The sequence below is a fragment of the Rhincodon typus genome, chromosome 14 (assembly GCF_021869965.1).
Source record: "Rhincodon typus isolate 14 chromosome 14, sRhiTyp1.1, whole genome shotgun sequence".
Classification (NCBI taxonomy): domain Eukaryota; kingdom Metazoa; phylum Chordata; class Chondrichthyes; order Orectolobiformes; family Rhincodontidae; genus Rhincodon; species Rhincodon typus.
The window spans coordinates 18928500-18953499 of record NC_063345.1 but is presented as its reverse complement, the minus strand read 5'-3'; the positions used below and the strand labels follow the sequence as shown (position 1 = coordinate 18953499).

General features: G+C 42.1%; 1 protein-coding gene and 1 long non-coding RNA gene across 2 annotated transcripts in view; one reads left to right on the top strand and one right to left on the bottom strand.

Annotated features, from left to right (window-relative positions):
* LOC109936061 (sestrin-1-like) overlaps window positions 1-18990 on the bottom strand; it is a 53822-nt gene extending 34832 nt beyond the window's left edge. The window contains exon 1 of the mRNA XM_020534675.2: window positions 18740-18990. Coding sequence (XP_020390264.1) covers window positions 18740-18832 — 93 coding nt within the window. The 5' untranslated portion in view covers window positions 18833-18990. The remainder of the gene's footprint in view (window positions 1-18739) is intronic.
* On the top strand, window positions 6056-15351 carry LOC125484874. Its single transcript, XR_007263678.1, has 3 exons — window positions 6056-7101; window positions 9212-9363; window positions 11634-15351. It is a non-coding gene; the product is annotated as an uncharacterized LOC125484874 (long non-coding RNA).
* Window positions 18991-25000: the final 6010 nt, after the last annotated feature.

The window sequence follows — 25000 nt, the reverse complement described above, 5'->3', positions numbered from 1 at the left end:
GTCTGACATGCAAGGGATAGCAAAAGGAAAAGCACTGCAAGAGAGTTCCTGTTCCCATTCAGTCCCTGCTGAAAAGTGAACACATTCTCTCGGGTGTGGAAACTGGAATTTTTCCAAACAAGTTCATTTGCAAAACAAAAAAGAAACAAACAAACAGATCACTTTCAGGTCTAGGCAGGTGGATTTGAAGGATTTGGCTACAGGATGACCTCAGAGTAGGTTTTAGTGCTGATTTATCAACCAACTTTCCTGGAGCTATCCCACAGGCACTTGTAGGTTGGGAGTAATAATGTGCCTTTAGTCCTTCTACAGTATTTACTGCCCATTAAATGCAGATTTCTGACTGCAAGTCATAACTAGCACTGCTATGGTGCAACTCCCACGGGGCCACAGTTGATTAAAATAAGGGAAAAAAAAGTGTCAATTCTCAGTTGTATTGCAGTGCGATTGCAGACCCCAACAAACACATAAAAGCACATGCTTTTGTACAAATGGAAAAACATTTTAAAAGATGGCACCAACTACAGAACAGACTTTACTGCTGATGTAATCTATGTTGACAATCTTCACTGTTAGGAAGCCTCCTGCGAATCCTATCAAGAGGTGATTTCAATGGGATGGGCTGTAATCAGCTACCAGGCTCTTGAGGAGGTCACAAATCACCTCCCAACAATTGTCAAATCTTCTTTGCACTGTATGTGGACTGAGAAAGGACTAGGTAATGGGGAAGGACAAGGAGTACAAGTCCACTTCAAGGAGATGCCAAGGGTGCAAATAGCCAAGCGTGATAGAATCCCTGCAGAGTGGAAGTAGGCCATTCGGCCCATCGAGTCCACACTGACCGTCCGATGAGCATCCCACCCAGAACCAACCCCTCTACCTATCCCTGCATTTCCCATAACTAATCCACCTATCCTGCACATTGCACATTCATGGGCAATTTAGCACGGCCAATCCACCTAGCCTGCACATCTTTGGACTATTGGGGGGGTGTCGGGGAACCGGAGCACCCAGAGAAAACCCACGCAGACATGGGGGGAATGTGCAGACTGCACGTCAACAGTCACCCAAGGGTGGAATGAAACCTGGGTCCATGGCACTGTGAGGCAGCAACGCGAGCCACTGAGCCACCCAAGGGAAAGGGAATGAGTGGACTCAGAAACAATGAAGGAAATGAGGTGGGAAGTTTCTTTTTCCTTTTTGAGAACTGCTTGCTTGGCACCAATTTTACTAGTAAGCATTTAAGTTTATATTCTCCTGTTTCTATCTTGGTTGATTGCTTGGTACTATTTGTATGGAAATACAGAGTCCTGATCATTGGGAAATTTCAGCTCAGAGGGGCATTGACAGACAGAAAAACAGCTACAACCAGGCGAACTGTTTCACTAGCTTCCTTTGTGGACTGCTGGGGGCACAAAATGACGTGGAGAAATTGTGCAGCAACAAATCACACCCTCCCACAAGCTAATATATATGCTGTGGCAAAGATGGTTCAGCAAAGAATTTCTTAAGGAACAGACTACCAGGCTATATTAGTCCATGTGCAGTAGTCACGTACTAAGATCTACCTGTGGTATTTCATCTGGACGACTGAGACTGACTTGCAACACAACTAAATGTTTGGAGTGATGGTTTCAAGAGGTCTATATCTCACGTGTATTGTCCATATGTGCGCAGCCTGTGCTCCGTATCCCCACCCACTCCCATGGAGCTTCAACCAACATACTCAAAAAAGTGCTTGCTCCAGAGGCTGTAATGTTTTATTGTCAAAGAGCAGTGCTGTGCTGCTAAAATGACAGCTGTACTTGTGAGAATACTGCTGTCAGGTTCTGTTGTAAATCAGTTAGATTGTTCAATCATTCTTGTTGTAAACAATCCCTTCCCTGGAGTTTCTTGAAGAATATAAAGCCAAGCTCCCCAATGGCCTGATAGATAAGTTTACTGTCCAGAAAGTCCCAAATTTGTGCCTCCTCCTGGGGCTACAGTTGGTTTCAATGCACTTGGATAGGGTACAGCAGAAAATCAGCCAAGCCAAGAAATAAAAGAAAGACTTGCATTTTTTAATGACCACTTGGATGCATCAAAAGTACTTTACAGGCCACAAAATAATTTTTGAAATACTGGCAGCCATTATGAGCTGAGCAAACTCCCATGAGCAACAAATATAGCCTGATAATTTTTTTTTGTGTGTGATGTTGATTGAGGCATTAATATTGGCAGTGATACCAGGAACAACACAGCTGCTCTACTATGAAATAGTGCCATATTATATCCACCCGAGCAGGCCGATGAGGCCTCAGTTTAAGTTTCATCTGAAGAACAGCACCTCCACCGGTGCAGTGCTCCCTCGGCATGGCACCACAGCATAATCCTTGATTTTATGCTGAAGCTCTGGAGTGGGAAACTCGGAGATTTGGACGTTAGTGTGTAACTGACCAAACCACTGCTGTTGCACTCAAGTTGCAACCAATCCAGCAACTTCCCTGGGTGATGTACATGTAGAAAGGGGAGGGCAAGAATATGCTCAGCCATGCTGCAACGATAATGAGTAGCCTGCTAACACTCAAGGCAATCTGAGGCCATGGCTCTGTCGGAACCTCTCATGCACCAGTCGCGTAAAATAAGCCTGCAGATGCAGCAGGCAGTGAAGAAGGAAACTAGTATGTTGGCCTTCACAACGAGAGGATGTGAGTATAAGAGTAAGGATGTCTTGCTGCGTCCAGAGGTGGCGGAACAGACATACAGGGAGATATTGGATCGGTCAGGATTATATTTGTTATGAGTTTAAAAGAATTGTGGAGGGGTGGGCGGTGGGGGTATGGGAGGGTTTCAAAGAAACGTATAAAATTCTAACTGAATTACACAGGGTAGATGCAGGAAGGGTATTCTTGATGAGTCTACATCTGGGGGACACGGTCTAAGGATAAGGGGACAGAGATGAGGAGAAATTTCTTCACCCAGACTGTGGCAAGCCTGTGGAATTCTCTGCCACAGGAAACTATTGAGGCCAAAATATCGAAGATTTTCAAGAAGGACATTGATATAGTTCTTGGGACTACATAATAATGATATTTTGGGATAGTCTTGCTCGCTTTCAGTTCAACCGAGGTCATTCTTTTGGTGAGATACAACCTGTCATGATTTACACCAGGTTCTGTAAGGTTCAGAGCGGTAGATATATAAGCAGGTTACTTAATCTGAATGCTGAATTCAAAGACATCAACATAGAATTAAAAATCCTCAACTACGGCCAGAGAGAAATGTTCTTGCCTACAGAAGAATGATTATTGCACAGTATCTTAGTTAATATAGCTGATACCACGCTGATTAGTTTATTTGAATGTGATCTGAAAGGCTTGACCTAAGCATCGCTTTCCCTCTGTATCCAAAAAAAGTCTTATATTTGTGAAGTAGCCCAGCTTCTTTTGTTTTGTTTGTTTGTTTAATCTCTCTTAGCCAGTCTACAATAGACTGCACAACAGACAAATAACAATAGGCATTCTGAAGTCTGAGTAGTCATATGTTTGAGCTGCACCTTTTCCCCCTCATTGCAGTTCAGGCACTCGGGGATTCTAACCAACGTGAGCAATGAAGGGTTAACTAGTGTGGCTTTTCCCCTAGTGTGGCAATCCCCCCGAGCACCACAGTCATCTGGCAACAAAGCAATGCCATCAGAAGGAAGCACCAATTTAGGGCAGATTTTCTTCACTACTCAAGCCTTTCCCCAGCACCTTTCCACTTTTCTTCCACAAATAGCAGTTCGGTGAATGATTCATCTACAATTTTGTTTTATTGCTACCTGTTCCAACTGAGGCTGAACCCGGAGAAAGAAATATAGCTCTGAAACAAACTCATGGTGCACAGAAACATTTCACTGCCATACGTGGCTGTGGAGAATGAACCCATCCCTTCGTTGATACTCAAAAAGGCAAGATCAGCGATGGCACTGCAAGGAAACATGCCTGGTTTTAAGAATTGCACCAGACACAGGCTACTCACTGCGATGCTATATTCAGTGTGACCTGCTGACTGAAATCTTACACTGTCCATCTGAATACCAGAGTATCCAGATATTACATGGGATGTGTTTACTGACACTGAAGCCAAAGTCTTCTTTAATTAACTCTGTAATTTCTCTGCTCCTCTAGTGTTCTCCCAGTTTGGGTTACATCTGAAGAGTGTGTGTGTTTTGAGCTGCGTTAACACTAGCATAAATTATTGATGGTTACGGGCTATCAGTTGCAGTGATGAGGCTGGAAGCATTTCAAGATAATAAATTCAGACTGTCACACACTAGGTGCAAGTTTACCTAGTGTGTAAATGGTTCTAAACTATTACATAATAAATGGGCAGAATCTTTGCAGACCCTGAATGACATGGGGAATGGTGTGAAATTTGGGAGAAATCGCATGAGAACCCCAGTGAAGCCCTTCTCAATGTTGGGAGCAATAAGTCAATTTTCCAATTACATTCTGGACATGGAGAAGAGATTCTTTCTAATGAGCAGTGAAAGGCCTATTACAGGGAATTATCACTATCACCGCCACTATCACTGAATCTCACCTCATTAATATGCACTCTCCTTTGCCAGAGAGAAAATAGACAAAGAGAATTCCCAGAACAGGTAGCTGGCAACTCCAGTTTGCTGTTTGCTCGTCTGAACTTCCATCACGAATACCCAGCACCATGATCTCAGGGAACACTCCAGGTGCAGTGTCTGCACTAACCCTGAACAGTCCAGGGGCTTGGGCACATTCAGACATCCACTTGGAGCATTGGAGGTTCCACCTCACTACAACGCAGGAAATGAACCCATAGTCGGTTCTGCAGGTCCATTGCAACTGGTCAGGGGGTTAGCACATCATCAATGGGGGATATGCACGGAGATCGGTCAAGGGTCTGCACAGTCGTGAGTCTGTTCGCCCATGTCAGTCTTAGAGCTGTCTGGTGGTCAGCAGAATGAATATCAGGTACAGGTATCAGAGGTCGCTGTAGAGAGGTGGGGACTCAAATCTGGGATTGGAGGCAGCAACCTGGGACGTGGAGGGTGCAAGGGCAGTGAAGGTGTTGGTGGGGTGGGGGGGGGACAGAAGGGGGAGAAATCAGGTAGTGCATCAGAGCACACTGGATCCTGGGTGGGGGGGTTGAGGGTGATAGGGGCCACCATCATCATGGCATCAATGTGGGAAGAGTGCGATAGTTCATGCCTAGTGTCAGGCTGCCATGCACCATCTATGGTAATGGGCCTTGGGGATAAAGCTGAGTGTTGATGTCACAGTTCAAGGTGACAGGTGGGAACATGTAGAGGTTCAGTAGAGATGAACTGCCCAGGGGGTGTTAGGTGGAAGGGACTCAGAGATTCAGGGCCTGAGGTCCCGACAACCAGACCGAACATAGTCGTCACGGTGTCAAGAATAACCTGCCGTGCCTTCCACCGTCTATCAAGTGCTTAGTGCGACCTACCAATGGAAATTAGCTGTGACCATGTCTGGAATGGGCAGAGTCAGTGGCTGCTCGCTGACCAAAAATACAGGTTCCACTTCTGAGTGATGGCAGGCCCCTCAAGGGGCAAGTGTTTCAATCATGCACTTGCAGAGTGCAGGTTGTCATTGTCTGTAATGATATTATTGCACGCATGTGAATTACACGCAGTGTAAAATGGTGTGTGGAGTGCTTGTGACCAATATATGCAATGTTGACTGTGTTATTGGTCATTAAAAATTGAAGATAGACATCTCAGAGAAGCAAACATAATCACAGACAATCTTAAAAGTGGCACTTGTGGCCTCAAAAGCACAAAACAAATGCAAGACCTCCTCAGTGGGCAGGGACACAGAACTGGTTCCCTCTCAACCTGAATTGTCAGAATGCCACGATGAGGCATTCTATTGACCCCTTGTCTGAACGGTCCGTGTCCCACTGTACAGAGGAGTATCTAAAGCTTTCTTTTGTACGTGATGTTAATGCTGACTCCTCAAGTTAACAATGACCTATTCTGCTTCTTTACCGCCCCCCCCAAACAGGTTCATTAAGAGTATGATCGAGTTATCATCACTGTTGCTGTGATGCAATGAAGGTGCAGAGAAAAGGAGGAGAAACAGACGAGTCTGCAAGCTCAGGACCAGCAACAGCCTCCAGTACCTCCATAAGAAGAGGACAGAGCTGAAAGGTCCCTCAGGATGCACACAGAAGGGCCAGAGTTTTTCACCCTTGATGCCATTTCCTCCAGACGACAGGGCTCAGCGACAGTGCAGGCTTTGGACGTTCCATGACACTGTCACAGAACTATACCAACTGCTAGAGCAGGAGCTGAGGCCTGAAGGAGTGGAAGTGGTAGCCATCCTATCCTGCTGACAGCTACACTGAACTTCCATGTGACTGCCTCCTTCCAAGGCACCCTGTGTGGGATCTCTCAATCGTCCATCCATGAATGCATAGAGTGAACAATGTCATTTCTGCCAGATTAAGCTGCTTCCTCTCATTTCCCTGTGACGAGGTCAGTGCTGCAGCCTGAAGCAATGGGATTTGGTAACGTCGCTGCATCCCCCAGGCGATGGCTGTGATAGACTGTACCACATGCTGCACTGAGAGGGCCGTTTCATAACACAACAAAAAGGTGCCATTGCATCAATGTACCAGCAACATGCTGGTGGAGCAGATGATAGGCATAGCAGTTTGTGCTCTGCTCAGCTGGAGAAAGCAGAGTGCGGATTTAATGGACACTGACGAACCAGGCCAGTATGAACAGGCTTCCAAGTAGGAAACTGAGGCTGTTCACCAGGAGGAACATCACGGCTCCTGATACATACAACACAGCAATATCGGGTGCTACAAGCCTGTCAGGACTTCAACAACAACCAGTTCCTGTGGAGGACAGCTGGGTGCAGGGATTACTCATTGACTGTAAAATTGTTGTGCTTGACAAACATGCAAGCAGTTTTTGTTCCAAGAGGCAAATGTAACTCCTGTTTGTTTGATTTTTGTTTATTTTGGTAACCGTTCATGAAAGTGAATGTTTTGAAGCAACTGAAGATGTCCGTGTGTTATGGACCCACATTGAACAATAGGAGACAACTCAGATGGTGGGGATGTACAGAAAGAGTAAGTGACTTACACAAATTATATCAGATGGGTTGTGTGGCTCGGTGCTTAAACAGCAATAAGCTTAGGAACGCGTATTTGTATGTGCAAGGAACTATAAGCTATGCCATCTCTGTACCATAAGCTGTATTGGTTTGCAGCTGCTGTGCTAGAACGTTGACAGTGAAAGGTAAATTCCCGACAGCCAGCACACGACTAGGTGTATGGCTGGGGTTCCAAGATGGAATCCAGATAAGGGATGGTGGTGTATCCTGGTATATCCTGGCAGTGGCAAGAAGTTCCAGCTACGGTGAGTAGAGGAAAGTGAATGAGCATTGGATAAAAGGGATGCCAATGGGGCATGCTGAGAACGATACATAAGAAAACTGACAAGGCCTCGCAGTGAGAAACCTTCCATGAAATTTGACGAAAATGACACTTTGCCAAAATATAGCCCAATGTGTTGAAGAGGTCTAAAATGCACAAAATCAAAGACCAAGTGGGATGTAAATGTTATTCAGACGGAAATATTGCAATTCCTTTATAATATATAGCATGCATTGAAGGGGGTGTGCATTTGTGTGTGTTTGCTTGTTGCGTTCTATATGGTAAGCTTACTCGGCTAATTATTGCCATCAACAAAAGGCTGAGGACTTTGTGGACGTTAGCTGCCCACTTAAGGGACTCAATTGGCCACATATGACCTTCCTGCCACAAACTTCATTGAGGTGGAAGCAGGAAGGCGGTGGGGTCAAAAACCATCACCTCCCACCTGGTCAAATGCCCTACACACCACCAAACATGGCACAAGGGAAGAGCATTACATTCTGCTCCGTGTATGGTACACTGTACAGAGATCACTGTACTGACAATCAGGGCTTACATGCAGAATAACACAAGAAAGTACTGGCATTTATAGAGTATCATTCATGACCTTTGGACATCCAGAAGTAACTTGCAGCCAATGAATTACTTTTGAAATGTAGACACAGTTGTAATATCGGGAAACATTATACATGTTTCACAAGACTGTAAAACATTCAAGCAACGTTATCTCAGCCTTGTGCTATAGCGCTATTCTGCATTGCATTTATACTAAAATTTCTCCTGCAACAGATTAAATGGTTGGACAGTTTGGTTGTATGTGGTCTCAAGAGAATGGACTTCACTGGTCAAATGGCATCTCCTTTGATTTCACGCTTTGTTTTTAACTTTCCTTTTCTGGTTGATTAACTGAGATTTCTTTGGTGAGGTGTTTATTTCTTGTCCTGCAGGTCTCTGACACATATGAAAATCAAGGCTATTTAAACTTATCTACAGTGAATGGCGGGGGGGGAGGAGAGAGAGATGGAGGCAGCTACAATTAGATCCTGCTTGCCTAATTTTAATTGCACTTATGCCCCAGAAACATCCTATTAACACAAGTACAGAGTCAAAGTTAAAAAAAATAGGCAGTTTCATAGTGTTTTTCACAGTCATCGACAATCTTGAACTGCTTTTCAAGCAATGAAGCATTTTGAAATGTAAATACTGTTGGAAAAGGTACAGTAGAATACTCAAGTGCAGTGTGGTTCAAGTTATCATGAATTTGGGGATATGGCTTGTTTACTTAGCTAAAGCTATACAGTTAACCAGCACAGAAAACCAGTAAGCTTTGTGGTGCTCGTCCATTTAGACCACATTACCCATTAAGACACTGACTTACGAGTTAACTGGAGGTGACTTAGAGGTACCATCACCCCTCCCGGACTAGACAATGTACCAGACTAGGAATCAATCATTAATGAAATCTTGGATGATGTCCAGGTATTGCTCAAACCAAATCTGCCACAGAGACCACATTAATTCCTACTTTCCATTGTTAAATGTGCCACCTTATAATCAACTGGATACTGTCAATCACCCTCACATTCCAGAGGACAGTAATTGGTTAACTGCGAGACAACTGGTATTTGAGCTTTTATATGTATGATCAACCTGTAAAAGAAATTCTCCTTAAATGATCTGGTGAGTAACTCATGACAAATTATGGGAATGCACTGCACTGTCCTCTTGACCACAGTAAAGAGGTAGAGCCTTGCTATTTTCCAGTAGCTTCATCCAGAACTTCAGATTTCTCATTACTTAACAGGCACCAGTGTACAGAAGAGTGGAAGGACCTGTGATGATCTGCTGTGACATGCCAGCCATTTTGATGACTCAGATGCCTCTTCATGTACTGCACATTCTACAATTCTTCAAGATTCTGCTCATCCATTACCATTACCTTCATTTGGGGTCCAGGTACTGCCCTTTACTCAAATTGCACTGACTTAATGAACCACGTTTCTACAAATTGATTCCTCAACTGTGATCATTTCAACCCTCACTTGGATTCACCCTTGACTTTCCCACTGAGTTACCTGTCTCCCCCAATTTCATCCCCCACATCAAGTTGCCCACACACTTCAACTCTCTACTTGCATCTTCCACATGATCATGTTACTCCCATGGCTTTTCCAAGCATTTCTTTACATGTACTCACATGCAGAGGTCTCTGCTAATCATGTCTTCCGCCTGTCCATTTTTTGCTTGATTCTCCATCCCAATGGCACTCCAGCCAAAACAAATATATCCTTCCTTAGTTGAGAAGACCAATACCAACTGAGTGACTCTGTTCATGTAGCCCAATATCTGCTCAATTTGTCATCCTCATATTTTTCAACAATATCAACTGTCTTTCTCACAAACAGCACCAGCTCCAATCTTTCAAATTTACTGTCATCACTCCCTTCTTCACTCAAGAATATTTTGTTCTCTCCAACTGCAGCCTGATTTTCAAATTTCTTTACAAGTTTAAGGGGGTAAAGTTAAAGGCTTCTCCAGTTACTATTTTTATGTCCGTATTAAGTAACCTCCAGCTAAAAGACCTAAAACCCTACTTGATCATCTCAGTCTAGATGCCGGACCAAAACCACCAATTCCAATCTCCCCTCGACATGTAATCTGTACACCACTGCACTTTGTTTACGTTCCAATTGTTCCCTTTTATGAAGTTCATGAAAAATGTTTTTATTTCATCTAATTGTCGAGTGGTAAGTGACATAGCTTTAGATAAACAAAAGTCAAATCATTAGGTCATTTAGCGATGAGAGTTGTTAATTGTATCAGTCAAGGTCAAGAACATACAGATCAAGTACAATTTATGACGGATGCTTGGGCACATATAAAGAGTCAGTTCAGATCATTATATCCAACTCTCCACCCCTTCTCCATGATTATTTCTGCACCTGGATGTCCTTAGAAAGGGAGTATGTGGTGCCCACTGACCCAGTTGGGACTTTCTGCGACCACAGGAGGGAGGACGCATGGTGCTAGAGTGCATTATCTTCACTCAAAACATCAATTAATCTTAAATTTCCTTTTGATATTTGATTTTTGACCTTCAAGGACACCTTTAAGGCACGTTCATCTTTTAATTTGAAGTAATTAAATTTGGTAGTTTGGCCTTATTGGTTATTTCAAAAGAGCATGAAGAGACTCTTCCATTAACAGGTCTAGGCAAGAGGCACTGGAGGGTTTGTGCAGACTGGACTATCTGCCCTTCTTCCAATGGTTTTATTCAATGTTCTTGGAGAAACATTTACTAATAAAGGGCATGAGTCAACCTAGGAGCATTTTACCTTGAATGATTTTCTGTATAAATCAAAGCAAGTGAGGATTGTTTCTGGTTTCTTTATCAACTAGCTTTCAGGACTATAACAAGAGTGTAGTGATTATGGTGTGAACTTACAATCTAGAGTTTGAGTTCAAATCTTACTGCAACAAGTTGTAAAATTAAGTTTAATAAATTCAGTTAAAGTGTGAAACTGGTATGAAGAAACATGGCTATGGAAATGGAAGAAATACTGTAAAAATCCTAACTGGCTCACTAATGTCACTGGTGTACTTATGGGGCTTGAGGGGTTCACTTATTAAATGTAACAGAGCTCCTGACTTATTAGGTCTGACATGTACATTTTCTTATACAGGGCAGATCCAAATACACTAGGAAAGGTGCACTGGGCGGCACGGTGGCTCAGTGGTTAGCACTGCTGCCTCTCACCGCCAGAAACCCAGGTTCAATTCCAGCCTTGGGCAACTGCCTGTGTGGAGTTTGCATATACTCCCTGTGTCTGTGTTGGTTTCCTGTGGGTGCGCCGGTTTCCTCCTACAGTCCAAAGATGTGCAGGTTAAGGTTAAGTAGATTGGCCATGCTAAATTGCCCTGTATTGTCCAAGTGAATTAGCCATGGGAAATGTGAGGTTACGGGGTTGCGTCTGGGTGGGATGCTGTTTGGAGGGTCGGTGTGGACTTGACAGAGTGAATGGCCACTTTCTGCAATTTAAGGATTCTATGATTGAGCAGGGACTTACTGCAAGCAGAAGGGATCCCTGAAGAAACATTAAACACTAGGCAGTTGGCTGAATGCAAAAGAGCCCAGGTGAAGGAATTCTGATGAAATGTCATCTACTGGAAACATTCTCTCCACAGATGCTGCCTGACCTGATGAGTATATGTTTCTATAATTTCAGGCATCCAGAGTCTGCAGTATTTTACTTTTGATTCATCTGCCGATGTTAAGGGGCCTGGGTAACTCTCCAGCTTGCAGAGTGGCTTCGGAATTTCCAACAGCATGGGACAAGGCAGAAACAGTCAAAAGTACACTTGCGTTCAGCTGTCCTGTGCAAATGACAAACTAATCATACAAGTTTACCAGGATAACCATCCAAACAAATCAGGGGCCTTCTTTTATATTGTGAGGTTGACAGGACTGCATTTATTTCCTGACAAATAGTTCTGGAAGGTGGTAGAGAAAGTATCTGTTCTGTACTACTGGGGGTCTCTGGTAACAAGGTCTCTCAGTACGCTTAAAGTAGGAAATTAGTCCAACATTCCACTACGAGATATTTCAGTGCTAACAATAATAGTCAACATTTACGAAAGACATCAAAGAGTGGACATCTGTCACTACATCAAATTATTTCCAATAAACGATTCCTGAGAATTTGGGAACACGGGTTAATTACACTGTTACAAAACCCTAACAATGCATCAATTTGCTTCAGTCCTATTACTTCTATTTTGGTGTACAGTACACTACTTACAGCATGCACTGAATTAAGCAGTTAACGGATTCCTGAACAGTGGCTAAGTCAGTGATTAAGCAGCAGATTTTACTGATGATAAGGCAAACTGCCATTATTTTGCAGTTTTTTTTTACCCCATGAGTTATCAGTCAGAAATGGAACAAAAGCAAAACAAAACACTGGAAATACTCAGCACATCAGGCAGCGACTAGATGTAATATTCTCCTCATACGTCAGACCAACATTAGATAAACCAGCCCTAATACGTTCAACTGTCTATAAAATGGCCGAGATTGTCAAAATGATTTGGATTTACTGACAAACAATGATACAACTGTAAAAGCTATCTGGGAGGTAGAATTTGCATAAACATTTCATTAACTATTATAGAAGGATCTTCATGGACTTTATGAAATATGATATAATTAGGAAGCGTATATAGCCAAACATATAATGTAACCAAAAACTGCAGATGCTGGAAGTCCGAAACAAAAAAAAATTGCTGGGAAAACTCAGCAGATCTGGCAGCATCTGTGGAGAGAAAACGTAGTTAATGTTTCAGGTTTAGTGACCATTCTTCAGAACAGATCTGAAGAAGGGTCATTGGACCTGAAACGTTAATTGTGCTTTCTCTCCACAGATGCTGCCAGACCTGCTGAGTTTTCCCCAAATAAGCAGTATCACTCGAATGGTGAGTTTATACGTATAGCCAAGAGATGAAGAACCATGTCAAAAACACAACACATTAGTCAAAACACTTTAGAAACCAAAATCAAAACTTCATGATCATGGATTTTTCTTTTAAAAAATGGCTGTCACTAGAGTGATACAGGTAAGGTGGGAAAAAAAATACTTGAAATGGACCGAAAATGTCAAGCTGTATTTAAACATCTCTTATGTAATTTGATAAGCAATTCAACCAATGACTACCCAACCGAGGGATACTGCCAGAATCCAAACGCAGGCTCAATATCAGCTGAAAAAAAACAGCCCCAAGTTGACTTGCATTTTAACACCAACATCAAGGAGCCAGGAATGTGTCAATAAAGACTCTTTTCAAAATCAGTCACCAAAGGATTTGGGATAATCATCCAAATAATACTCTGCGAATTGTGGAAAATAGACACATATTACTCAGGCTTTTCCCCTTGCATTCATTAGGACAAATGGCAAGTTTCAAACAATCCCAACAAATTATACTGCAGGAGAGAAAGGTTTACTGATCGGTTGGCATGTCAACCGTGATTGGCCGAGGATTTTCTATAAAGAATAAAACAGGGAAATACAAGCTCCTCACATTTCCATGTAATTCCAAATAGGTGCAGTGCTTGAACATATTCCTTTTAATAATAGAAAGATCAGACACTAGGATTAATATGTGTTGCTTCTAGCAAGTATAAATAAGTGAGACAATGGGCCCAACTGATTATTTTAAATTGAATGCCAATGTAACGATTAGCACACTCAGGGTTATTCATTAAGTACAGCCAAATCACAGAAGAACATCTAACAGGAGACATTTCAACATCTATTTTTCTCCTGTTGTATAAATCATTGTGACTATTTGAGATTTGACATTATTGAATTTGTACTGATGGAGCTTACTGATTTCTACTCCAGCAACATGTCTCCCTTTTCAACAATTACCTTGTACAAGCATTTTTTTGGTTGGTTACAATACAAGCACCTCCTTGCTGAAGAAAGATTCCTTGCCTGGATCTGCACCTCTTCCCCCACTCTCTTGAAGTTGCTAATTCTTTCTGGTATACAGACAGACAATGGCTGCCTTCTTAGACATCACCCAAAGTGGCAATTCTTCACATTTGAGTTTAAACTCAACTATCTTTGGTTGATCACTTGACAGCACAAGTCTGCATCAGGCGGCCTAATTTGTCTAGCTGACACATAGCACTGAAGTTCTCTAATGGAGATTATTGCAGGATGTTGCAGTCACATTTCATCAGGGGCCAATGAATGACAGCCATCTTCTTCACCAGTGCTGAGGTACGGATGATCATTTCCTTGCCTATCATGCTCACAGACTGAAAATTTGGCCTGGGACTTGTTGAGCTACTGGCAACTACACCCAGTAATGCGTTTATCCATTATACCTTTGAGGGAGCTGGGAAAGTTAGAATTGACAATCTTTTTCAATAGATATTATAACTGAATGGAAATCCCTAGAGTACTTACTTTCTGTTTTATACCCTTTATCCCAACAGTGCATTTCCAGTTTGTTTTGATAAATCAGTTGTTTTCTGATTAATTAGGCCAAACCTATCAGTGACAATAATTTATTTAATAACTTCAATGAAAAATACAGATCAGCTATAAAGGATACTTTTACATAGTAACATCAAGAAGTTGATGGTCAACTATGTCATGAGGAATCATTGTTGCAAATCTTATGATGTACAAAACTGGGAGGAGAGATGTTAATACAAAGATGGGTTTACATGGAGTTGTACATCATCCAAAATTGAATTCAGAATTTCTCCAACAGTCCAGGCACGATGACCATCAGAAGACTTCAATGGTATCTGTCAGCTGGACAAATTAGGCCACCTGATGCAGACTTGTGCTGTCAAGAGATCAACCAAATCTGGTTCTGTTCAGCCAGTTGTCTCCTTGCCGATTTGCAGGCATTTATAAAGTCATATAATTAGGTAATGCAGCAATAGGGTTAGCAGAGGTTCCACACAATACTCAAAACGTTCACAGTTTTCTGAGTGAATGAGTTCTGTAATAAAGATAACCTGTGTAGATATGAACTTATGACTAATGAATATACAATTCTGAATATGGGATTTGAGGGTTAAGTTAATAAAAATTAGTATCTTGCACACCTCTTTTGTTTTAAATGATCATATTTCATGAAATGGTGACAAATGTTGACAATCATAAATATATTGACATCCTATCTCGACTATTTCTCAAATCGTGATAACCTGGACTATACATGGTTGAATGTTTTGGATAGTGAACTACATGGTAGAATAATTTGTAAGAAAACTTACCAGAATTGGAAGCTGTACTGGTTAAGAAGTGTTCCTTGCCAATCACTGCTTCACTTTTCTTCACCGGCAATCAGTTCTTCCCAACACTTCACTCAAACACTTGTGAAGATTTTCCATTTTTCATAAACCTTTATTAAATGCTCACTTTGAAGGTCATTGAGTTGACTATCTGTATTGCTGTTTATACCTCTTTGAAGTAATGTAATTTGACCTACTTTGACTGGGTAAATTGTTTTTAAAAAACAATTGTTTCCTTTTTATTCCATCTATTACTCGTGTATAGAAGCTTCTCTCTCACACAATATGGTTGCACATTTGCTTTCCCATGGTCCTTTCCAACATTTATCCTTGATGGGGATCAATTTCTTACTTTGGTGGGTCACTCCTAGTCATTGAGTTGCCTAAATTATTTCATTAAATGTCCAATGCATATCTTACATTAAATTGAGTAAAAAAAAGTCTTGAATAATAGGCCATTCATCCCATTAATTTTTGATACTCGTCCTCTAAATCTCTCTATACACCATCTAGCCTCCACTTTGTACATTTCTAATGTTTTGCCTTGAATATAAATGGTAATTATGATTAAGTAATGTGTTTGCTCCATGGTGATAGTTTGGTGCTAGCTATACTTGATCAGTACTTCCTTACCATCTTGGCAAGCTTAACACCAAAAAGACCAGGAAGAGCCCAACCAAAATATTTAGAAAAGCTGCTCATATTCTCATTTGACAAATTATAATGCATAATTGAAATATCTGGATTTGGGAATCTTATTGACTATAAGCATAGCCTTAAACACCACAAGAGGGTTGTGTGATGCAAATCCCTCAGATCAGGGCCATAGCGATGAGGATGCTAGTGCCAAAGGCCTCACAATAGATCGGTGTACAAATGTACTACCCATTTTACAGCTAACCAACATAGGTCTGTTAATTCCAAGATTTAGTTCTCTTCTTATATTGATTTAGATGATCTCAGCTGGCATGGCCATAAGGATTCTAAAGGAGTGCCATTAAGCTAGGCACAGTGAGAAATTAGCCAGATTTCATGCTTCCCATTCACACTTGGTGACCCTGCTGGAATGTTCACAAAGTGTATGTGAATGTTGGACAAGGACTAGATTGGGGTTGGTTAAGATGAGATCCATAGTGTAAAAAGCCTGCTAGTAGTGTTAAAATTCACACACAAAGAATACTCATTTGCATCAGATACCGGGTAATTCAGGAGCCCATATAACACAGGGTAGTATGAGTCAGCACCTTCAGAAGTAAACTGGGCACTGAATTTGTTTCCTAAAAGGCACTTACTGGAGGTCAGTGGGGAAAAGGGACTGGAACGATAAAAGGTTCTCTGAAAGGACAGTCAAAGAACAACAGTGGTGCAGTTCTGTGATGGCTAAGGCGTGCATAAACTGCTTCCATTAATTACAATATTCAGTCCACAGAACGTCACATTCCTAATAACTTTGGCAGCTAATCTCCAAACACAATCAACACTGTTCAAACCCCAATCTTAGTGCAATGGGCTCCAGGTCTGAAAGTACTGTCCATCCACCATTATCAAGTCTGATTTTCCCCTCTGGTCTTTTCTCCTTTTGAAATGGTCAAAACCTAGAAGCCTGAAAGCACTTGCTATGATTATGAAAAGCCTGCAGTCCAGAACTGCTTGAGAGGTAGTATAGTGGGTGGTAACTATGATGAAACTTCCTTCAAAACTTTAATGACCTTAATAAATAATTAAGCCCTAAGACACATAAATAAGTGAAAAAAACTGACGTTTTTATAAGAAACAGATTTTTAGGCATCCTGTTTCCAGTTTAGAAATTGGACTAGACAGCTCAAAAACTGGACTGTCCAGTATAAAACGAGGCTGGTGGCAACCTTAATCAGCATGAGCTAGTAAACAGGCAGCGAGCTTCAGCACTCCAATAGAGCTTTGTTCCAGCCCCAGTTCCTAACATTTCTGCACCAGGCCTTTAATTAAAACACAGAAGCAGCAACTGAAAAAAAGGTAATGGATTCAATGGATTCCAAATGTCGGAGACGCAAAAAACATGAAAGCAGTCCTATATATTTCTTAAACCCTGAATTTCTTTGACAAGAAAAATTGTGGATAAGTCAGAGTACAAAGGATGACAAAATGAACAAGAAACAGGAAAAGCAATTGCAGAAAGCCAAATATTGATAAAACACTACAGACACCAATGAATTTAAGTTAAATTGCCACTTGTGATTTTGTTTTCCTCCCCCCCAGTCTGATTACAGACACAGGAAAAAAAAGGCTTTGTCTCACTGATGTCACTGTTCCCCAGCCTAAATTTCATTCCAGGAATTTTTTTCTTTAAAAATGCAATTGTATTGCAACAATAAATCTATTTGTCTGTCTTCACACATCAATCTGAATGCACAAGCATGTTAGTGGGTGAACTGCAGAATTTGGCAGGTTGAAAGGGGAGATCTGCAGCTTTAAATGAAATCACAAAAGGGTCTGGAATAATTCCAGCAATGATGTAAACAAGCAAATCTCTCCCAGAGCTCCCCCTGCCCTGGATGAACACATACTGCGGGCAAGGCTGAAAGAGAAAAACAACTTTGATTGGCATCGATGTTGGCCAAATGCTTTCTTTATAGCAAGACAAAAAAGATGTGAAAGGAGTGAAATAAAATCGGAAAGATGATGCAAACTGGTTGCATTTTAATCGATTCATATTGGACGACTGCATTACAACAGGGATCGTACCCCTGAACTAAAATGGAATTGGAACATTTAAAATAAGCAACACATTAGACATGTTTGCTATCTCGGAGCAGTAGTTAACACTTCGATGCGGTGGAATTTGCAGTGCTGTAATTTTAGAATGACTATTTTTACATTTTGGAATCACTAATTGGTGAAATGCAATCGAGGAAAGATTCTGCAAATTTATAATAATTAATGCCGACTGGAAGGTGGGGAGGGGGGTTGGAAGAGGTGAGGGAGGAAAAAAAAACAGTTACAATACCTTGTTAAGAAAATCATTTTCTTGCAAAGTTTCCAATCTCCTGCAACAAAGCTTCTTCTCATAATTCAGTGGAATTATCGACTCAGAGGAAAATGCAACATTTTTTTTCATTGTATCGTTGCGATTGAAATTCACAAACACGACTTTTGTTTTTTTAAAAAAAAGGGGAGGGGAGGAAGGTAGGTAATAAGAAACACTGCATTAGGAGGAAGACAAATGTTTAACTTGGGAATTAAGGAGCAAGAAAAGAAAAATAACGTAAATGCAACTGGACAAAACAAGTTTCAATGAAGCTCTCTGCAAGTCGCCGGACTCGACAGTGCAAATGAAAGATTTGCAAAAACAGACGAGATTAAAAAATATATATAAAATAGATCAGACTGGAATGTGAGGGGTGGCTACTGGCCAGCCTGTCACTGACCCTAATCTGAAAGATATTGGGTTATTTAAATGTACAGGGAACTGCTGTTGGTCATTTCTCTCTCTGTCTCCTCTATTCCTTTTGTTCACATTTTTTTTTGCACGGTTACCTGTCTGGAGATCCTCTGACAGCGGTTTAAATATTCCCCCGCTGCCATGTTCTCTGGGTTCCTGTCGTTTTCTTCACTGATGCTGATGATCATTTTCTTTGCATTGAGCTTTTTCTGTCCTCCCGATGTTGCTGATCTCCTCTCTCTCTCTTTCTCTCCTTCCTTTCTCCCTCCCTCCCTCTGGCTGCAGACGGGGCTTTGTCCCGCAAAGCCGGTCTCTTCCTCCCCAACAAGTCAGGACACAATCTCCTTGGGGGGGGCGGAGGGGTGGAAGGCGGAACCGAGCTGTCACTCAAAGCGGCCCCTCAGCCAATCGCCGCCCGCTTACACAGTCCGTGGGTGTGGCCTGGCCGAGCTGGCCCCGCCCAGCGCGACCAATCAGAGCTCGCCCAGCCCCGCGCGCGTCACCGCTGACCAATCAGACGGGCCCGTCTCTGTATCCAAGAGGAAGGCGGACAATCGTCCAATGGACGCGCAGGCAGCTGGAGGCTGGCGGCCCAATCAGCGAAGGGGGCTCCATGAGAATCGAATGGTTGCGATCAAGTTGCAGCAAGATCGAGGGGGAAAAGAGAGAAAAAGAAACATATTTATCATGGGAGGGGGGTGAAGCCTTACTGTGGCAACTCTCGATACGTCAAGTTGCTACAAGAGGCAGAACCTGCTCTAAAGCGTAGTTTGCGAAGCTTACTTGTTCGCCAATGCATGACTATATGATGCAACAAAGAACTGCTGCAAAAAAATAAATTGGTGTGTAAAGCATTCCAGCAATTTTGAAGTGCATGTTTGACAGAAAGACTTGCATTTACAGACCACCTCTCACAATGTCATAGAGTCTTAGCAGGGTAAAAAAGTCCTTCGACTGATCATGTCCATAGGGGTCATCAAGTATAAGAGCATAAGAGATAAGAGCAGTCGGACATTCAGCCCTTCGAGCCTGCTCGTCCATTCAATAGGATCATGTCTGATCCAACTCTCCCCACTTACACTTTTCTGCCCTTTCCCATACCTCTGGATTTCCCTTCTGATCAATAAGGGGTGGCACAGTGGCTCAGTGGCTCAGTGGTTAGCACTGCTGCCTCACAGTGTCAGGGACCTGGGTTCAATTCCATCCTCAAGCGACTGTCTGTGTGAGTTTGCACATTCTCCCTGTGTCTGTGTGGGTTTCCTCTAGGTGCTCCAGTTTCCCCCCACAGTCCAAAGGTGTGCAGGCTAGGTGGAGTGGCCATGCTAAATTGCCCCAAGTATTCAGAGATGTGTAGATTAGGTGGGTTAAAGTGGGGGTGGGATGCACTCAGGGTCAGTGTGGACTTGTTGGGCTGAAGGGCCTGTTTCCACACTGTAGAGATTCTATGATCTATGAACTCTGTCCCCACCACACTCTGTGGCAAGGAGGTCCAAAGATTCACAGCTCTTCAGGAGAAGAAATTATTCTTCATCTCAGTCTTAAATTGGCACCCCTTTATTCTCAGACTATACTGTCTGGTCCCGGACTCTCCAGTGAGAGAAAACATCACATTTACCTTGTCAAACCCCATGAGAATCCTTTCAATATCTTTTAATGAGTTGACCTCTCATTCTGCTAAATTCCAATGAGTGGAGTTCCAACATGTTTAATCTTTCTTTGCTCATAATACAATACCTTCATACCGTAGATCATCCTGGTGAATATTGTCTGATCTGCCTCCCATGAAATAATACATTTTTTTAAAATGGGGGACCAAATCTGCTCCAGATTTGGTCTCACCAGCACCTTATACAGTTGCAGTAAGATTTTGCTACTCTTATACTCCATCACCCTTGAAATAAGGGCCAACATTCCATTAGGTTTCCTGATTACCTGGTGCACCTGTGTGCTAGTATTTTATGTTTCGTGCACAAGTCCCCCCATGTCCCTTTATGTTGCAGCTTTCTGCATTATTTCTGCATTTAAATAATACTGTTCTTTTGTTCTATCTTCCAAAATGGGCAACTTCTCATTATCCCACATTATCGAACTCCATTTGCTAACTTTTTGCCCACTTACTTAACCTATCAATATCTTTCTGTTTGTATCCCTCTCGCAACATGCCTTTCCACCTATTTTCGTATCATCTGCAAATTTTGCTACAGTACATTTACATCCTTCCTCCAAATCATTAATATGTACTGTAAACAGTTGCAATTCCAGCACTGATCACATTAGAACCCCACAGGTCACAGATTGCCAACCTGAAAAGGAACCCTTTATTCCCATTCAGAACAAGAAATTGCTGGAGAAACTCAGCAGGTCTGGCAGCATCTGTAGGGAAAAAGCAGAGTTAACATTTTGGCTGAACAGAACTCTTCTTCAGAACTGATGAAGGGTCACTGAACTTGAAATATTAACTCTGCTTTCTCTCCACAGACAATGTCAGAACTACTTCTGATATTGTTTCAGATTTCCAGCATCCGCAGTTCTTTGTTTTACCCTTCTTACCATTCTCTGTTTCCTGCCCACGAGCCAATTCCCTATCCACTATTTATATACCACCTCTGACACTGTGAGCTCTTATGACTTAACCTTTTGTGAGGTATCTTGTTGAACACCTTCTAGAAGTGTGAATACAACACATCTGCTGGTTCCCCTCTATCCCAGTCTGGTTGGGACTTCCTCAAAAACCTCTAATAAATTAGTCAGACATGTTTTCACTTTCATGAAGCCATGCTGTCTCTGCTTCATTAGATTATGATTTTCCGAATGTTCTGTTATTACTTCTTTGATAATTGATTCCAATACTTTTCCAGCAATAAATGTTGGGCTAATTGGCCTATAGTTACTTGCTTTTCTGCCTCCCTCCATTCTTGAATAGGGGTGACACATTGGTAGATTTCCAATCATTTGGTACGACTCCTCTGGCATCTTCCTATTCTAATAACATTTTCCAGCACTTGGCATATGCTAGGGCATTTCAAGTGCTCATCTGAATACTTAAGTGTCTTGAGGGTTCCCGCCTCTACTGCACTTTTAGGCAGAGTTTCAGGTATTCATCACCCACATAGTCAGTCATAGTCAGAGTTATACAGCACGGAAACAGACCCTTCGGTCCGACTCGTCCATGCCAACCACAATCCCAAACTAAGCTAGTCTCGCCTGCCTGTGTTTGACTGATATCCCTCCAAACCCTTCCTATTTTTGTATTTACCCAAATATCTTTTAAACATTGTAATTATACCTGCATCCACCACTTCATCTGGCAGTTCATGCCACACACGAACCGCTCTGTGTAAAAAAGTTGCCCCTCGTGTCCTTTTTAAGTCTTTCTCCTCTCACCTTAAAAACACATCCTCTAATCTTGAAATCCCCCACCGTAGAGAAAAGACACCTTATCTATACCCTTCATAATACAAAAAAAATCACCCCTCAATTTCCTACACGCCAATGGAAAAAGGACCCAGCCTATCCAGCCTATCCAGCCTCTCCCTACAACTCAAACCTTCCATTCTCGGTAACATGTGAAAACAAAATCCTCAAATCCTTGCTAAATCTCCTGCCCTTTACCATAAATCTACACTTCCAAAGAACATAGAGCATTTCCAAAAGGCCTTCAACAAGGTGCCGCACAAGAGGCTACTGCATAAGATAAGGATGCATGGCGTTAAGGGTAAAGTATTAGCATGGATAGAGGATTGGTTGACTAACAGGAAGCAAAGAGTGGGGATAAATGAGTGCTATTCTACCTGGCAGTCAGTGACTAGTGGTGTGCCTCAGGGATCGGTGTTGGGACCGCAATTATTTACAATTTATATAGATGATTTGGAGTTGGGGTCCACGTGTAGGGTGTCAAAGTTTGCAGATGACACTAAGATGAGTGGCAGAGCAAAGTGTGCAGAGGACTGTGAAACTTTGCAGAGGAACATAGATACATTGAGTGAGTGGTCAAAGGTCTGGCAGATGGAATACAATGTAAATAAATGTGAAGTCATATATTTTGGTAGGAGTAATAGTGAAAAGGATTATTACTTGAATGGTAAAAAGTTGCAGCATGCTGCTATGCAGAGGGACCTGGGTGTCCTTGTGCATGAATCACAGAAGGTAGGTCTGCAGGTACAACAAGTAATTAGGAAAGCAAATGGAATTTTGTCCTTCATTGCTAAAGGGATTGAGATTAAAAGCAGAGAGGTTATGTTGCAGCTGTACAAGGTACTGGTGAGGCCACACCTGGAGTACTGTGTGCAGTTTTGGTCGCCTTACTTGAGAAAGAATGTGCTGGCACTGGAGGGGGTGCAAAGGAGGTTCACTAGGTTGATTCCGGAGTTGAGGGGGTTGGCTTATGAGGAGAGACTGAGTAGATTGGGATTATATTCATTGGAATTCAGAAGATTGAGGGGGGATCTTATAGAAACATATAAAATTATGAAGGGAATAGATAAGATAGAAGTAGAGAGGATGTTTCCACTGGCAGGTGAAGCTAGGACAAGAGAGCATAGCCTCAAGATTAGAGGGAGCAGATTTAGGTCTGAATTGAGAAGGAACTTCTTCACCCAGAGGGTTGTTAATCTATGGAATTCCTTGCCCAGTGAAGTAGTTGATGCTACTTCAGTAAACGTTTTTAAAGATAAGGTAGATATTTTTTTGAACAATAAAGGAATTAAGGGGTATGGTGAGAACGCGGGTAAGTGGATCTGAGTCCATGAAAAGATCAGCAATGATCTTTTTGAATGGCGGAGCAGGCTTGAAGGGCCGGACGGCCTACTCCTGCTCCTAGTTCTTATGTTTGTAAGACCACAAGATATAGGGGCAGAATTAGGCCATTCAGCCCATTGAGTCCGTTCAGCCTTTCAATCATGGCTGATATGTTTCTCTACCACATTTTCCTGCTTTCTCTCCATAATCTTTGATTACTTGTCTTTGTATTGAAGACAGAATCTTAAAGGAGAATAGTTTCTCCCTATCTACCCTATCTATGCACCACATAACTCTATGCAACTTGATTGGGTCCCACCTCAGCATTCTTGGCTGTAAGGAAAACAACCCCAGCCTATTTAGAGATAGTAGGAACTGCCAATGCTGGAGTCTGAGATAACAAGGTGTAGGGCTGGATGAACACAGCAGGCCAGGCAGCATCAGAGCAGCAGGAAAGCTGACATTTCGGGTCTGGACCCTTCTTCAGAAAATTTAGTATCTCTTCACAGCCAAATTTCTCCAGTGCAGGCAACATCCTGGTGAACCTCCTCTGCATTCTTGCTAGTGCAATTGCATCCTTCGTGGCCTAACTAAAGTTAGACACAACTTCATCATGACTTCCTTGCTCTTGTATTCAATGTATTGACTAATAAAGGCAAGGATCTCATATACTTTCTTAACCAACCTAACTACTCTACTGTCTTCAAGGATATATATAGATATGCACCACAAATTTCATTGGATGCTCTGTGCATCCTAGGGTCTACCATTCAACGTGTACTCCCTTGTCTTGTTAGTCCTCCCAAAATGCATCACCTCACAATTTTCAGGATTAAATTAAATTTGCCACATCTCAGCCCATCTGACCATCCTATCTATATCATTCTGTAGTATAAGGTTTTCCTCCTTGCAATTTACCACACCAGCAATTTTTGTGTCATCTGCAAATTTACCGACTGTCAAGGACAGTTGGGTTAAGGGGTGCATTTTCAAGATGGCAAGCTATAATTAGAGGAGTGTCACAGGGATCAGTGCTGAGGTCACAATTATTTACATTAATAATAATGACTTGGATGAGGAAAGTGAATGAATGATAACCAAGTTTGTAGGTGACACAAAATGTATGTGTTAAGGCAATTGGTGAGGATGATACAGACAGTCAGTAGAGGGATTTGGACAGGTTAAGCAAGTGGGCAAAGGCTTGGCAGAAGATGTATAATGTGGGAAAATGTGAGGTTATGCACTTTGACAGGAAGAATAAAGGAGCTGAATATGACTTAAATTGAGAAAGGCTGCAGAAAGCTACAGAACATAGAACATAGAACAGTACAGCACAGTACAGGCCCTTCGGTCCATGATGTTGTGCTGAACTTTTACCCTAAACCTAAGGTCTATCTCATCTCCACTCCTACCTTATACTATCATCCATATGCCTATCTAATAGCCGCTTAAATGCCCCTAATGAGGCCGACTCCACTACCCTCTCCGGCAATGCATTCCACGCCCCTACATAGGGATTTGGGAATCCTCATGCATGACACACAGAAAGCAAGCATCCAAGTTCAGTGGGTAATAGGGAGTGCAAATGGACTGTCACCCTTTATTTCGAAGAGAATTGA